We start from the raw sequence: 15739 nt of genomic DNA, 5'->3' as shown, positions 1-15739 counted from the left end.
GATGGTGTGGATTTGTGTTTAGTTTGTTAAACAACCACAAACTCAAAAAAGAGAAGCAATAGTATTGATTACAGACATTTGTTTGAAGAAAGTTTCCAAGTTTATTTGAAGATCTGTAAAAACATTTCAACCGCGGTCACAGTTTTGATTTGCTAGAAATTTTTATTTATTTTTCATCTTTTTAATTATTTTTTTTTTCAAACTGAAATTTTAATAGCATATCAAAACAATATTATATTGTTTTTGCATAATATTTGCACATTATTTGCACATTATTTCGTTTTTTAAATTGTTGGTTTATATTTAATTTTAACATTTATTTTTAGATTGTATTGTATGTTGTATTTATTTATTTATACCTAAACCAAAATAAAATTTTATTTTTAACACATCAATAATGATTTTTTATTTTATTTTATTGCATTGCATATTGTATTGCATATTTTTTAATTAATTAATTAATTTATGAATTTATTTATTCCCAAACCAACATTTTAAAGCATATCAAAACAATATTATATTGTTTTTGCATAATATTTGCACAATATTTTAACATATTATTATTTATTTTTTATGATAGATTTATGTTATGTTTTTTTTTGCAGTTTGTATTTTATTCATGTATGTATGTATTAATTTATTTATTTATTCCTAAACCAAAATAATATTTTATTTTAACACATCATTACATTTTTTAGTACTTTATATGTTTAATTATAAGCATTACATTTTTAGATTGTATTGCATTGCATATTGTATTGCATTTATATTTTTTTAATTTTCATATATTTATTTATTTATTTATTCCCAAACCAACATTTTAATAGCAAATCAGAACAATATTCAATTGTTTTTGCATAATTTTTGCACAATATTTTTTAATTTTGTTTAATTATTATTGACTTATATTTAATTATAACATTTAATTTTTAGATTGTATGGCATTTTGTATTTATTTATTTATTTATTTATTTATTTATTTATTCCTAAACCAAAATAATATACCAACATTTTAATAGCAAATCAAACAATATTATATTGTTTTTGCATAACATTTGCAGAATATTTCATTTTACAATATCATTAAATTTTTATATATATATATATATATATATATATATATATTTTTTTTTTTTTGCATAATATTGTAACATAGAATAAAAATATTATTCATTTATATTTAAATATTTATATTTAATTATGTATTTATATTTAATTAGTTATGAAATAGGTTTTGATATCTATATTTAGAGTTTTTTTTTCTTCCTCAGTATACACTAACAAATAGGCCATTTCAGTTTTTACCACTTTTCTGTGGCTTTAATATTTATTATGTCTGTACTTTATTGATTTACTGATTGAATGTGTCATAAATTCGGTTTTGAAATGGTTGTAACGTTAGCTTTGTTAACAAACTAATTGTCTGTATAGATTTATTTTCTCAGTAGTTTCATGCTGTATCACGACTGCTGATGATGTTTTCATTTACAAACCCTTCAGTATCATTTGGCTTTTCTCTGTTGTTGTACTTTGTCATCATTGTTTGCATTTGTTGATATATTGTCAAATAATTGGCTGTAGCAGATACAAACATTGCACTAATACTGATTAATACATGAAAACCCCTTTAAACACTCAACAGCAAAGTTCAATCATCTGTCTGAAACAATTAAAATCTTAGCCACTGTTTCAAACAGAAGTCCCATTCATAGCATTGTTCAATCCCAGAATGCTCCTCTGAGCCTCAAACGAGGGCCTAAAATACGCCTAACCTCACATTTCATACGTCTGCAGCGCTCAATCGTAAACCTGCATACTGTATACACGGCTAATGAGTGGCAGTTTTTTCAGCACGGCAAAGAAAATAAACCTGCCTTCATTTGGGGGCCGTGTGTTTGTGATGGCCGGCCGCCCATCGCTTTCGCTCTAAACACTCAGTGTGTCCCAAAGACCAGGCTGATTAAGGTCTGAAGTAGCCGTCTGGGGAAGTGTTAATGGACGTCTAATCCCACTAATGCCACAAACGGAGACTCGCTAAATAATCCCAGAATCAAACAATAAGGCGATGGCCAGCCGCTCTTTTGGACGCGGTCTCGAAATCTAAAACCGACACAATATTTGTGCTGAAAATCCCCCACCCTCGACCACTAAAAACATGTCGGGAGGATGTTAGCGTAGCCACCAACAGACCAGCTTTAAAAACAGCTAAACCGGCCTCGGCCAACATGCCCGGCTTTCGTTTCTGCAAACAGATGCATGATGTGTTTTTCTAGGGAAATGTGGAAGACATATTTCTGTTTTGAGCACATGCTCAGATTAATCTGGTAAAATGTCTCTAACCTTTTTTTTTATGCATTTTTCTGATTAAGAGTATTTTACCTCAAAATATGCATTATTTTAAGGCCATTTTAGAATTTCTGCTCATCAAGGCTGTTTATTTATGATGTAAAACACAGTAAAATCTGTAAAAATTGTGAAATATTATTACTAGTTAAAACAGCAGTTTATATATAAATATATTGTAACGTGTAATTTCTTTCTGTGATCAAAGCTGCATTTTCAGCATCATTACTGCAGTCTTCAGTGTCACATGATCCTTCAGAAATCATTCTAATATACTGATTTATGATCAAGAAACATTTCTGATTATGATCAATGTTGAAAACTATTAATGTATTTGTGGAAACTGTCATGCATTTTATTTTTCATGATTCACTGATCAATAGAAAATTTAAATAGACATCTTCTGTAACCTTATAAATGTCTCATATGTCACTTTTTAATCAATTTAATGCATCCTTGATGAATAATTGTATTAATTTATTTTATGCATTGCCGCTCAAAATTTTGGGATCAGTAAGATTCTTCATGCTTTGTAAAGACGTGTCTTATGCTCATCAAGGCTGCATTTGTTTGATCTAAAATACAGTAAAATTTGTAAAAATTGTAAAATATTATTACTATTTAAAATAGCAGTTTATATATAAATATACTGTAACATGTCATTTCTTTCTGCGATCAAAGATGAATTTTCAGCATCATTACTGCAGTTGTCAGTGTCACTTGATTGTTCAGAAATCGTTCTAATATTCTGATTTGCTGCTTAAGAAACATTTCTGATTATTATCAATGTTGAAAACTATTAATGTATTTGTGGAAACAGTCATGCATTTTATTTTTCAGGATTCACAGATGAATAGAAAGTAAAAAAAAACAGCATTTATTTAAAATAGAAATCTTTTATAACATTATAAATGTCTTTACTGTCACTTTTGATCAATTTAATGCATCCTTAACGAATAAATTTGTATTTTCTTTTTTTATATGCATTGCCGCTCAAAAGTTTGGGACCAGTAAGATTCTTAAAGATTCATGCTCATCAAGGCTGCATTTATTTGATCTAAAATACAGTAAAATCATTAATAATTGTAAAAAAGTATTATTATTTAAAAAAATTGCTTATATGTGAATATATTATAAAGTGTAATTTATTTCTGTGGTTAAACCTGAATTTTCAGCATCATTACTCCAGTCTTCAGTGTCACATTAATCTTCTGAAATCATTCTAATATACTGATTTATTATCAATGTTGTAAACAGTTGCTGCTTAATATTTTGTTGGAACCTGTGATACTTTTTTCCAGGATTCTTTAACAAATAAAAGTTTAAAAGAACAGTGTTTATTTAAAATTGAAATCTTTAACAATATAAACTACAATCTAAAAGTTTGGGGTCTGTACTCGGTACATTTTTATTCTTTCTTTTTTTTTTTTTTTTTTTTTAAGAAATTAATACTTTTATTCACCAAGGATGTGATAAATTGATAAAAAAGTGATAGCAAAGACTAATATTGTTAGAAAAGATTTATATATTAAATAAGTGCTGTTCTTTTTAATCTTTTATTCATCAAGAATCCTGAAAAAAGAATTGCAGGTTCCAAAAAAAAATCAACAAAACTGTGACAATCATGTGACACTTAAATATAAATATTATATTGTTGTTGCACAATATTGTAACATATCATTAAGAATTTTAATTATTAATTTTATGTTTCATATAACATTTATTTTTTTTAGATTGTATTGCATATTTTATTTTATTTATTTATTTATTTATTCCCAAACCAATATATTTATAGCAAATCAAAACAATATTATATTGTTGTTGCACAATATTGTAACATATAATTAAGAATTTTAATTATTAATTTTATGTTTAATATAGCATTAAATTTTTTAGATTGTATTGCATATTTTATTTATTTATTTATTTATTTATTTATTCCCAAACCAATATATTTATAGCAAATCAAAACAATATTATATTGTTGTTGCATAATATTGTAACACATCAAGAATTTTAATTAGTAATTTTTTATTTAATATAACTTTTATTTTTTAGATTGTATTGCATATTTTATTTATTTATTCCCAAACCAATGCTATTTTTTTTGCGTAATATTTTATTTTAACACATCATTACAAATTATTACTTTATTTTTTTTTATTTTAAACATTTAATTTTTAGATTGCATCGCATATTTTAAAATGTATTTATTTTATTTTTTTAAGGTCCTTATTTATTTCCAAACCAATATTTTAATAGCAAATCAAAACAATATTATATTATTTTTTCATAACAATTGCATACCATTTTATTTTAAAATATAATAAAAAAATTATATTTAATTATAAGCATTTAATTTTTAGATCGTATTGCATATTTTATTTGAAATCTGAAATTTTTGCTTGGGTATAAATAAATAAAATATGCAACCTTTTATTCACAGAGGAAAAAGATTGATTTTGAAGAATCATGTGACACTTAAAACCCAAGTAATGGCTGAGAAAAATTCAGTTTTGCATCACAGGAATACATTTTAAAATATATTAATATAGAACCCCATATTTTAAACTGTAATAATTTCACAATTTTGCACTTTTTTCAGTTTTTTTTTTTTGATCAAGTAAATGCAGACTTAATGAGCATATAAGAATTCTTTAAAAAACATAAAAAATCTTACTGATCCCAAACTTTTGAGTGGTAGTGTATACAGTATATTTTTCAATGATGTGCACATGATGTGTATATTTCAAGAAAATGTGCTTAATTATTACAGAAGTACTATCACAAGGCATAAAACCTTAAAAAAATGCTTTATTTTTTTAATATGATTTCTTATATTATTTTTAAAATTTTAGGATGTAAAGGTTCATCCTGTCTTTCATAGCTGATGAAAACCATTATAAACATTAAAATTAAATGCTTCTTTCAAGGAGTCTTGAAATGATCGTTTGACCCTGAGGAAGTGGGAATCCCTTTGGTTTCTGTTGCCAGAGACTGCGTTTTTCTTGCGGTCGGGTTTGGTCCATGAGGGAATGGAGAAGAGGTGGCCCTGTACAGTTAAAACATGTCTAATTTCCCGATTTGGAAAAGCCAGGATGTGGCTTTAAATGAGACAAACCGAAGCAAATTGTCCTTCCTTAGCTCGTTTTGCATTAGCGCTGCACAATTTGTCGGGGAAAACAAAGTTGATGGTTTAGAGGAAGTCGAGGGCTCACAGCGGACACGTCTTCAAAGAGACCAAAGAAATGATGCACAAACATTAAAATCTCATGCTAAAGCTCGTCAGATCAAGTCTAGCGTTGCTTGGGTTCCTGCATGGTTTGTTGGCGCATTAATGGCTTCAGTGACGCTGATGAAAGCGATACGCTTGATTTAATTAAGACTAATTTAGTGTTTCTATCAGGGCAGCTCCACACAATTAATAAAGCAAGCATATGTTTGGCTCTTTCAGCAAATGACTGAACATTTCCCAGCAGTACTTAACCTTAACATGATGTTTAATCATCTCACTTCACCATGAACTGTAATAGAAACACATAAGATGTCAGTAAACACTGACCTGGCAAAGAAGAGCTTGAAGGAGCCTCATTTCTGACTTGCTTTCATTCAGTGTATAATTATTATAGTACATATTAATGATTTTTTTTTCTTTCCATCCATTCATTTTCCAGAACTTAAATTGTATTTTTATTTTAAAATGTATCTTTAACTTATACAAACTTTAAAAAAGTAAAAAATGAATTTATAAAAATGTAAGTGTACTTTTTTTAATATACTGTAGTTTTTATTTAATTCATTTGTATTTATTTATTTATTTATAATATATCATAATACTACTTTAGTATTCTAGTCAGTATATTATTTATTTATTTATAATTTGGTGTTAACCTTTTAAAAAATATTTTTTATTTTATTTTATTATTCATCCATTCATTCTTTCAGCAGTGGTCAAAAAAAACTAAAACTATAATAATAATTTGGATGTTCATACCACACAGAAATATTAAAAAAATCTCACAATAGATATCAAAATATCAGACAAGTAGCTTTTTACAACCTCTTTTATATTTAATTTCTTACTTTCACTTACTTGTATCAGACAATCAATTAAATTGAAATCAAAAGGTAAAATGCCTTCAATTGTTTTTAATTTATATATTTATTTATAATACATAAATAACAATACTATAATCATAATTTTAAAGTGGGTGCAATTTTTATTTTATTTTAAATCACCAAAAAAAAAGACTCCTATTTATGCAATATTTTTATTTTATTTTATTTTATTTTATTTTTTGTTCTGTTTCATTTCATTTTGTTTTGTTTCATTTTCTGTTTCGTTTCGTTTCATTTCATTCTATTCTATTCTATTCTATTCTATTCTATTCTATTCTGTTTCGTTTCATTTTATTTTATTTTACTTTATTTTTTATTTATTTTTTATTTTATTTTATTCTATTTTACTTTACTTTTAAATCACCAAGAAATGAATAAGGGGTCTCCTATTTATGCAATATTTTTATTTTATGTTATTTTATTTTATTTTATATTATTTTGTTCTGTTTCATTTAATTTTGTTTTGTTTCATTTTCTGTTTCATTTCATTTCATTTTATTCTATTCTATTCTGTTTCGTTTCATTTTATTTTATTTTATTTTTTATTTATTTTTTATTTTATTTTATTCTATTTTACTTTACTTTACTTTACTTTACTTTTAAATCACCAAGAAATGAATAAGGGGTCTCCTATTTATGCAATATTTTTTTTTTTTTTTTTTTTTAAATCACCAAAAAATGCAATTGTGTAAGGGGTCCAGACTCCTATTTATGCAATATTTTAATTTAATTTAAATTTATTTATTTTTCCTTCATCGATTAATTCTCTATCAGCAGTAGCCACAAATAATTTGGAAGTTTATGCCACACAAAAAACTACAACTTTTTTCAACCTTTTACTTTCACATTTCATACCTTTATTTCACTTTCTTGAATCAGACAGTTCATTTAATTGAACTCAAATGGTAAAATGTCATATTTAAAAGACGTTTACGCTGTCTTTTGCAGAATGAAGGCCTGCAGGTCTGTTTGTAGTTAATGGATTGACGGGTGACTGCGATAAGTGCCTGACTGAGATTATCTGAACGTAATCAGGGCGAGTTTTGGCACAGATCCTGCGCTCCGCTTCAGTCGTGACTCGTGGGGAAGTCGATCTGCTGGAATGTGAAAGCACCATGTCTGTATCCCAGCATTCATGTTCACTCATACACCGGAGCCCCGCGGCTGTTTAGACACGAGCTGCACGCATCGAATCCCAGTCCTTTAATGAATGAAGAGCGCTCTCTCTAATTAAAGACTGCACTCCAGCAAGCGTCTGATTTATGTGCTGTTTTACAGTCTGGAGACAGAAAACAAACACGCTCATCACTTTCTTGTGTTCTTCTTTATTTTGCAGCATGTTTGTTCCGGTACAACTGGCTGTCCTTCGTCTACCTCATCTACCTCTTACTCATCCCGCTCTTTGCCGAGCCCACAAAGACAACAATGCAGGGTGAGTCTCCCAGATCCTTCAGCCGCTTTGATGCTCTGAATTCCAGCGAGAGCTCAGTGTTTCCCGTGGGATGACTTGCTTTCCTTCTTTTCACGAGCGTATAAGTGTGTGATTTCTGCACCACTGACGGTGTTAACTGGATTTGCAAAAGTAATCCAAACCGCTTTCCCAAACACGTTTTTGAAGATATAATTATGTTTTAATAGTTTTATTTAAAGTGGTTGCTTTTACACTTTCAAGGAATATTTTCCCAACTCAGGATCAAGAAATATATATAGAAATATATATAATATATATTTGAAATATATATATATATATATATATATATATATATATATATATAAATATATAGAAATATATATAATATATATTGAAGAATGTTTAAGATATTCAGATCAGTGCTTAACAAATATGCATTTGAGGTCAAAAGTTTATATATTATTACAATTATTTTACCTTCAACCATTCATTTTCCATCAGCAGTAGCAAAATAATAATAATAATAATAATAATAATTCGATTTTTAAGAATGTTTTTTTTGATGCATGTGTACATGGGGGGGAAAACTTTTGAACAGAATGAAGATGTGCAAATTTGTCTTATTTTGCTTAAATATCATATTTTTTTGGTTTAGTACTGCCCTTCAGAAGCTACAGAAGATACTTACATGTTTCCCAGAAGACAAAATACTGCAAATTTTATTTTCTTATTTAGTATTTTTATCTTGTTTTGTAATATAAATATATGACAATTCTTGACTCAGGATGTATTTACTTAACAAGTAAAATGACTACAAATATTTTGTCCTGTTTTCTGAAAAAAATAAAAATAAATAAATAAATGTTTATATCTGCCAGTGGGCCAATGAAAATAATTTTGTTCGATTACTTTTCTTGCTCCATTGGCAGATATTTTTGCTTGTTTTAAGCAAAAACGAATCAAATTTTGAAAATTTATTTAAAAAAAAAATAGACATTAATATCTTGCATCAAATGCATCTTGATTCAAGAATTTTTAGATATTTTTACTAGAAAACAAGAAATACTAAAAGGAAGAAAATCCTTTTTTTGCAATAACTGGACGAAGATTTAATACTTAATAAATGACACACTGCAAAATTTCTAAGTAACAGTCAAGGCATCAATTTAACATCACTGCTGTAAGAATTACAGACAAATCTGAGTGATGAAGCATCTAACTGTGATTAATTACAGCTTTAAGTAATATATGGTGTGTTTGAGAGGAAGTGATTGTGCAGCGCTCATGACATTTGTGTGTCATCCTGATAATCTCAACTCTCGTGATTCCTCCAGAGTCCCATATGAGTTCAGCTCCACATGCTGTGATTAAGGTGTGTGTGTAACATCTGTGTTGCTGCTTCAAGCACTAGTTTCTGTGTGTTTTGATGTTTAATAGAGACGTTGCGCTGTGCGAGACTGTTCAGTGTAGTTCTGAGTGTCTAGACAGCTGATGAATTGGTTTTTATCAGGCGTTTGCTGGAGTTCCTCGGCTACTGGCGGTGTCAGCTTCACTGAGTGTGGGAGGAATGAGCTCTTGTGTTTTCCCAGCATTCCTCAGTGTGTCATCGGGTCACAAGTTCAGCTGTTACTTCATCAGATTCATCATATGAGCCTTTCCCCGAGCCAAATATACCTCTGATAGCACAGTTACAATTGAGGACAAAAGTTTACATGTCCCTTTTGGAATCTGCACAGTGTTCATTATTTTAGCAAAACAAGAGAGATTGTACAAAATGCATGATCTGAATAAAAATGACTCCGTTCAAAACTTTACATCCCCTTGATTCTTAATACTGTGTTGTGACCTGAATGATCCACAGCTGTGTTTTTTTGTTTAATGATAGTTGTTCATGAGTCCCTTGTTTGTCCTGAACAGTTAAACTGCCTGCTGTTCTTCAAGAAAAATCCTTATTATTTGGTTTTCCAGCATTTTTGTGTGTTTCAGCCCTTTCCAACGATGACTGTATGACTTTGAGATCCATCTTTTCACACTGAGGACAACTGAGGGACTCATATGCAACTATTACAGAAGGTTCAAACACTCACAGATGCTCCAGAAGGAAAAAAAAAACATGCATTAAGAGCCGGGGGGTGAAAACTTTTGAAAATTGAAGATCAGGGTAAATTTAACTTATTTTGTCTTCTTTGAAACATGTAAGCATCTTCTGTAGCTTCTGAAGGGCAGTACCAAATGAAAAAAACAATATGATATCTATGCAAAATAAGAAAAATAATGTAGCCTAAACATCTTTATTCTGTTTAAAAGTTTTCACCCCTGGCTCTTAATGCATGGTTTTTCCTTCTGGAGCATCAGTGAGTGTTTGAATCTTCTGTAATAGTTGCGTATGAGTCCCTCAGTTGTCCTCAGTGTGAAAAGATGGATCTCAAAATCATACAGTCATTGTTGGAAAGGGTTCAAATACACAAAAATGCTGGAAAACCAAATCATTTGTGGGGCCTGAAGAATTTTTCTGAAGAACAGCAGACAGTTTAACTGTTCAGGACAAACATCTTAAATGTGAAAACATCTCTTATGTGGAATATCTTATTCAGGTCAGTACTAAATAAAAAATAACATGCATTTTGTATGATCGCTCTTATTTTGGTAAAACAATTAACATTTTGCAGATTCTGAAAGAAGAATGTAAACTTCAACTGTAAATCACCCAGATTGAAAGAGAATGAGGTTAAATGGAGATAAATCAAAACTTTTGTTCTCATGAGGAAAAAACCTTGATAAATTAACATTTAAGAATCTTAAAAGTTTCATGAGAAATCTTAAGATGAGCTCAGATTTGAGCATGAAACACCAAAATCTGAAATCAAATCTACTCACCAGGGCTGCATTTATTTGATCAAAAATGCAGTAAAAGCAGTAAAAATGTGAAATAGTATTATCATTTTAAACAGCTGTTTTCTGTGTGATTCTATATTAAATTGTAATTTATTCCTGTGATCAAATTTGAATTTTCAGCATCATTATTCGTCTTCAGTGTCACATGATTCTTTAGAAATCATTCTAATATGCTGATTTGCTGATTTAGTACATTTTATCTTTCAGGATTCTTTGATTCATTTGGTCAGATTGTTTTTAGCCTTTCTCATGTTACTGCCTCCTTTGGATGAATTGTGTATTGCCCTTTTTAAATAAAAGTGTCTGATTTTGAACTAAAGTCTATTGACTACCCACAAAATAGCTAAAAGGCCTTGCCTAATGTCCCTTCCCAGAAACATGTCAAAACAGGAAAGACGACGTCTCTTTCATAGGTCTTTAGGTTCTCCTGAACTATGAAAGAGTGACCTCTGAGCAATAAAAACTTGCTCTGGAAGGATGTTTCACTGCTTGATAAAAAGATTCTCGCCTGAACAACAACACCAGACCCTTTGAATCACTGGGTTTATGTGTTGCTTAAGATGAAAATACTCCTCTCATCTGGGTTAAGATGTTCACTTAAAGGAATAGTTCACCCAAAAATGAAAATTATCTGAAAATGTGTTCACCCTCGAGCCATCCAAGATGTAGATGAGTTTGTTTCTTCATCAGATTCGTAGAAATGTGTCATTCCATCACTGTCTCACCAATGAATGTGAATGGGTGCCGTCAGAAAGAGAGTCCAAACAGATGATAAAAGCATCACAATAATCCACAAATCATCCACACCAATCCAGTCCATCAGTTAACATCTTGAGAAGACAAAAGATAAAACTATACCATCATTAAGATGTTTTTAACTGAAATATGTGTCTATAATCCATAATTACGCTATTATTGATTTATTTCTTAATCACCAAAAAATGAGAAAGGGGTCCAAACTCTTGTTTATGCAATATATTTATTTTATTTATTTATTTTATGTATTTATTTATTTATTTTTAAATCACCAAAAATGAGAAAGGGGTCAAGACTCCTATTTATGCGATATTTTGATTTGATTTGATTTGATTTTATGTATGTATTTTTTTTTATAACCCCAAAAATATTTTTACAATATTTTTTAATTTAATTTAATTTATTTATTTATTTATTTATTTTTAAATAACCAAAAATGAGAAAGGGGTCAAGACTCCTATTTATGCAATATTTTGATTTGATTTGATTTGATTTTATGTATGTATTTTTTTTTTATAACCCCAAAAATATTTTTACAATATTTTTTAATTTAATTTTATTTATTTATTTATTTATTTATTTATTTATTTATTTATTTTTAAATCACCCAAAAAATTTGAAAGCTATCCAGACTCCAATTTATGCAATATTTTATTTATTTATTTATATATATATATATATGTATGTATGTATGTATGTATGTATGTATGTATGTATGTATGTATGTATGTATATATATATATATATATATATATATATTTTTTTTTTTTTTTTATCACTAAAATGGGAAAGGGGTCCAGACTCCTATTAATGCAATTTTGTTTTTTAATTTATTTATTTAATTATTGATTTTAAAATCACCAAACAATGAGAAAGGGTTCCAGACTCCTATTTATGCAATCATTTTATTTCATTTATTTATTTTTAAATCATTAAAAAAAAATGAGAAAGAGGGCCAGACTCCTGTTTATGCAATATTTAGTTATTTATATATTTATTTCATTATTTTTATATCACCAAAAAAAAAAAAAAAAAAAAACACAGTGACTGGTCTAAATCAGGAGAGAAATCTGCACAGATCAAAGAAGCGTTATCATGGATTATGGACTTTTAATTAAAAACGTCTTAATGATTAATTTTTTTTATCTCAAAATGTTTTTATCAGCTGTTTGCTCTCTCATTCTGACGGCACCCATTCACTTCAGAGGATCTATTGGTGAGACAGTAATGGAATGACGCATTTCTCCAAACCTGATTAAGAAACAAACTCATCTACATCTCGGATGGCCTGAGGGTGAACACATTTTCAGCTAATTTTTATTTCTTTAAATGACAGAGTGAGATCATCAAATTGAATCTATTTGAATCAGAATTCTCTGGAAATGACTCTCATGTGGAGTGTTGCTAATGCTATAGTATTATCTGTTTATAATACAGATGTTCTTCTGAGGTATTACTCAGCCAGAGGGGTGTTTATTTGACAGGCCTTTACAAAGCGTTCTGGTTTATCAGCAGAAGCTGATGGATGGTGTTTGTTTATGACTGGAGGAGCACCTGAGGTGTCACTGACATTCACTGCTGCTCTGACTCTCATTTGCGAGGCTTGCAGAGGCTTGTAGCTCTCGTCTGAGGAGAATCCAGCCGCAGGCCATGAAATCCAACAGCTGTAATCGAGTAGAGCTGAACCTGAGGGCGAGAAGACCTGCAAGATCTTTATACTCGCTTTTGTTTCTTTATTAGCGTTGCTTGCTTAAACAAGCATTGCTGTTGTTATTGCTCATGCTTATCTTTCTTACGCCCCCAAACCGTTTGTGGTATACCTACTGATCAGACTGAGAATTTTACCTGGTTGACAATAAAACTGGGTGATGACTGACATTTCCAGACATCCAGAGCCAATATTTACACAAGCAGCTCTTAAATTAGACTAATAAAGGAATACTGTTTTATGAAGGGACTAGACTGTCTCTTTTGGTCTCAGTTTTAAAGGATAGTGTTATTTTAGTAGTATTGAGGTAGTATTGTAATTGTTATTATTGCTATTTATTTATTTTTGATTTTAGTTACACTTTTAGTTGTTTGTGTCATTTTTACAGTTTTAAACTAACTATTTTAAAACTAATTTATAAAACTACAATTCTTTATATTATATTTTTAAGTTCTATTTTTATTTTATCAAGTTAAACTAAACGGAATGAGAAGTTTATGACAAATGTAAACATTCTTTTTTTACTTTCTTATGACTTTTAATGTTATTCTCATAAATTTATTCTCAAAATTGTATTACTTAAATCTCATTATGTTACAATTGTAGTCTTTTGTACAAGATTTGTATTTCTGCAATATTTTTTTTTTGTTAAGAAAGGGGTCCAGACTCCTATTTATGCAATATTTTATTTTATATATTTATTTATTTTAAAATCACCAAAAATGAGTAAGGAGTTCAGATTAAGTCTCCTATTTATGCAATATTTTTTATTTTATTTATTTATTTATTTAATTTTTAAGTCACCAAAAAATGAGAAAGTGGTCCAGACTCCTATTTTATTTTATTTATTTATTTTTAAATCACAAAAAAAAAAAAAAAAAATGTAATGGGTCCAGACTACTATTTATGCAATATCCATTTTAATTTCATTTTGTTTATTTATTTTTAAATCACAAAAAAAAATAGAAACTGGTCCAGACTCCTATTTATGCAATATCTTTATTTTATTTTATTTTATTTTATTTATTTATTTATTTATTTTTAAATCACCAAAAAAATGAGAAAAGGGTCCAGACTCATTGCAGTCATTTTATTTATTTATTTATTTATTTATTTATTTATTTATTTATTTATTTATTTATTTCTCCCTAAAAAAATCTCATATTTATGCAATATTTTTATTTATTTATTTATTTTTAAATTGCTAAAAAATCAGAAAGGAGTCCAGATTAAGACTCCTATCGATGCAAGATCTTTAATTTAATTAAATTATTTATTTATTTTTAAATCACCAAAACAAATTGAAAGAGGTCCAGACTCCTATTTATGCAATATTTTTATTTTATTTTATTTTATTTATTTATTTTTAATTCACCAAAAAAATTAGAAACAGGTTCAGACTCCTACTAATGCAATATTTTTTATTTTATTTTATTTATTTTTAAATCTTCAAAAAATGAGAAAGGGGTTCTAACTCCTACTTGTGCAACTTTTTTTTATTTTCGTGTATTTATTTATTTTTAAATCACCAAAAAATTAGAAAGAGATCCAAACTCTTTTTTTTTTTGATAATAATGCATTGCGTTTAAAGAGTCACTAAATTTAGCTTCTAAAAGTCTCATGAAAGACTGGACAAACATTGGAGCGGCGGTCGTTCCACATATGGAGCTGATTTAAGGACAGCTGTTGAGTGGGAACTGCAGATCTCTTATACGCGGCGCTGATTCGGCCGATGGCTGAGGGTCACGGGTTCAGACGGCCTGCGGCCGGACAGATGAAGACGTTTCCCATCTGTGCAGCTGCCTGGTTTTTACCCCACGGCACACTTCCGGCATGACGTCACATGACTCTCAGTCCGTAATCCATCATATAATACAGACAATCAAAGCACTAGATACAGCTTTGTGGATGGCAGTTTTACATTATTTATATCCTTCAGAAGTCATCTGCTCTGATCTTGAGATTGATGGTGTACTCTAGTGTTTGTCGGGCTCACAGTGCTGCAGTGAGGTGCTTTGTTTTGTTTAGGTCTCAGCGTCAAACCTCTGCGTCATCACAGCCAGATGCTGCTATTAATTACAGGCCTTTACCTGTCTTTAGCCAGGGCTGTTGTAAGGTGATGATGTGCATTTGGGTCGTTCTCAGCTGAGGATTCCCAGCGGATGCATGAAGCCTGAGCTGGGTCTGAAAATATGTGAGAGTTTCTTTAGCATAGTCAGACATTTTATTGCAGCTCGCAAATTATCTGCGACTCAGCTGTGCGTTAGAATCAAGTCACACTGGAATCTGTGAAAGCCTGTTTCCACCATTGGATAATAAACTTGTTATCTCAGTTCAGACTTTTTTTCTTTGTGAATTGTGGAATATAAAGTCTTAATTGTGAGATATAAACTAATAACTAAAATGTAACCACACAATTCTTAAAATAAAAAGAAAAAGTTCAGAATAGTGATAAAAAGTTGCAATTACCTTTTTTATTTTTATTATGTGGCAGAATTTTGTAGTCT

General features: G+C 29.2%; 1 protein-coding gene across 1 annotated transcript in view; it reads left to right on the top strand.

The window, feature by feature from the left end:
- piezo2a (piezo-type mechanosensitive ion channel component 2a) overlaps window positions 1–15739 on the top strand; it is a 235552-nt gene that overhangs the window by 25058 nt on the left and 194755 nt on the right. The window contains 1 exon segment of the mRNA XM_073830385.1: window positions 7799–7894. Coding sequence (XP_073686486.1) covers window positions 7799–7894 — 96 coding nt within the window.

This window comes from Garra rufa, chromosome 24 (genome assembly GCF_049309525.1).
Source record: "Garra rufa chromosome 24, GarRuf1.0, whole genome shotgun sequence".
In the NCBI taxonomy this organism is placed as follows: domain Eukaryota; kingdom Metazoa; phylum Chordata; class Actinopteri; order Cypriniformes; family Cyprinidae; genus Garra; species Garra rufa.
The sequence above is the reverse complement of the archived record's forward strand: the minus strand, read 5'-3'. Positions and strand labels throughout refer to the sequence as shown.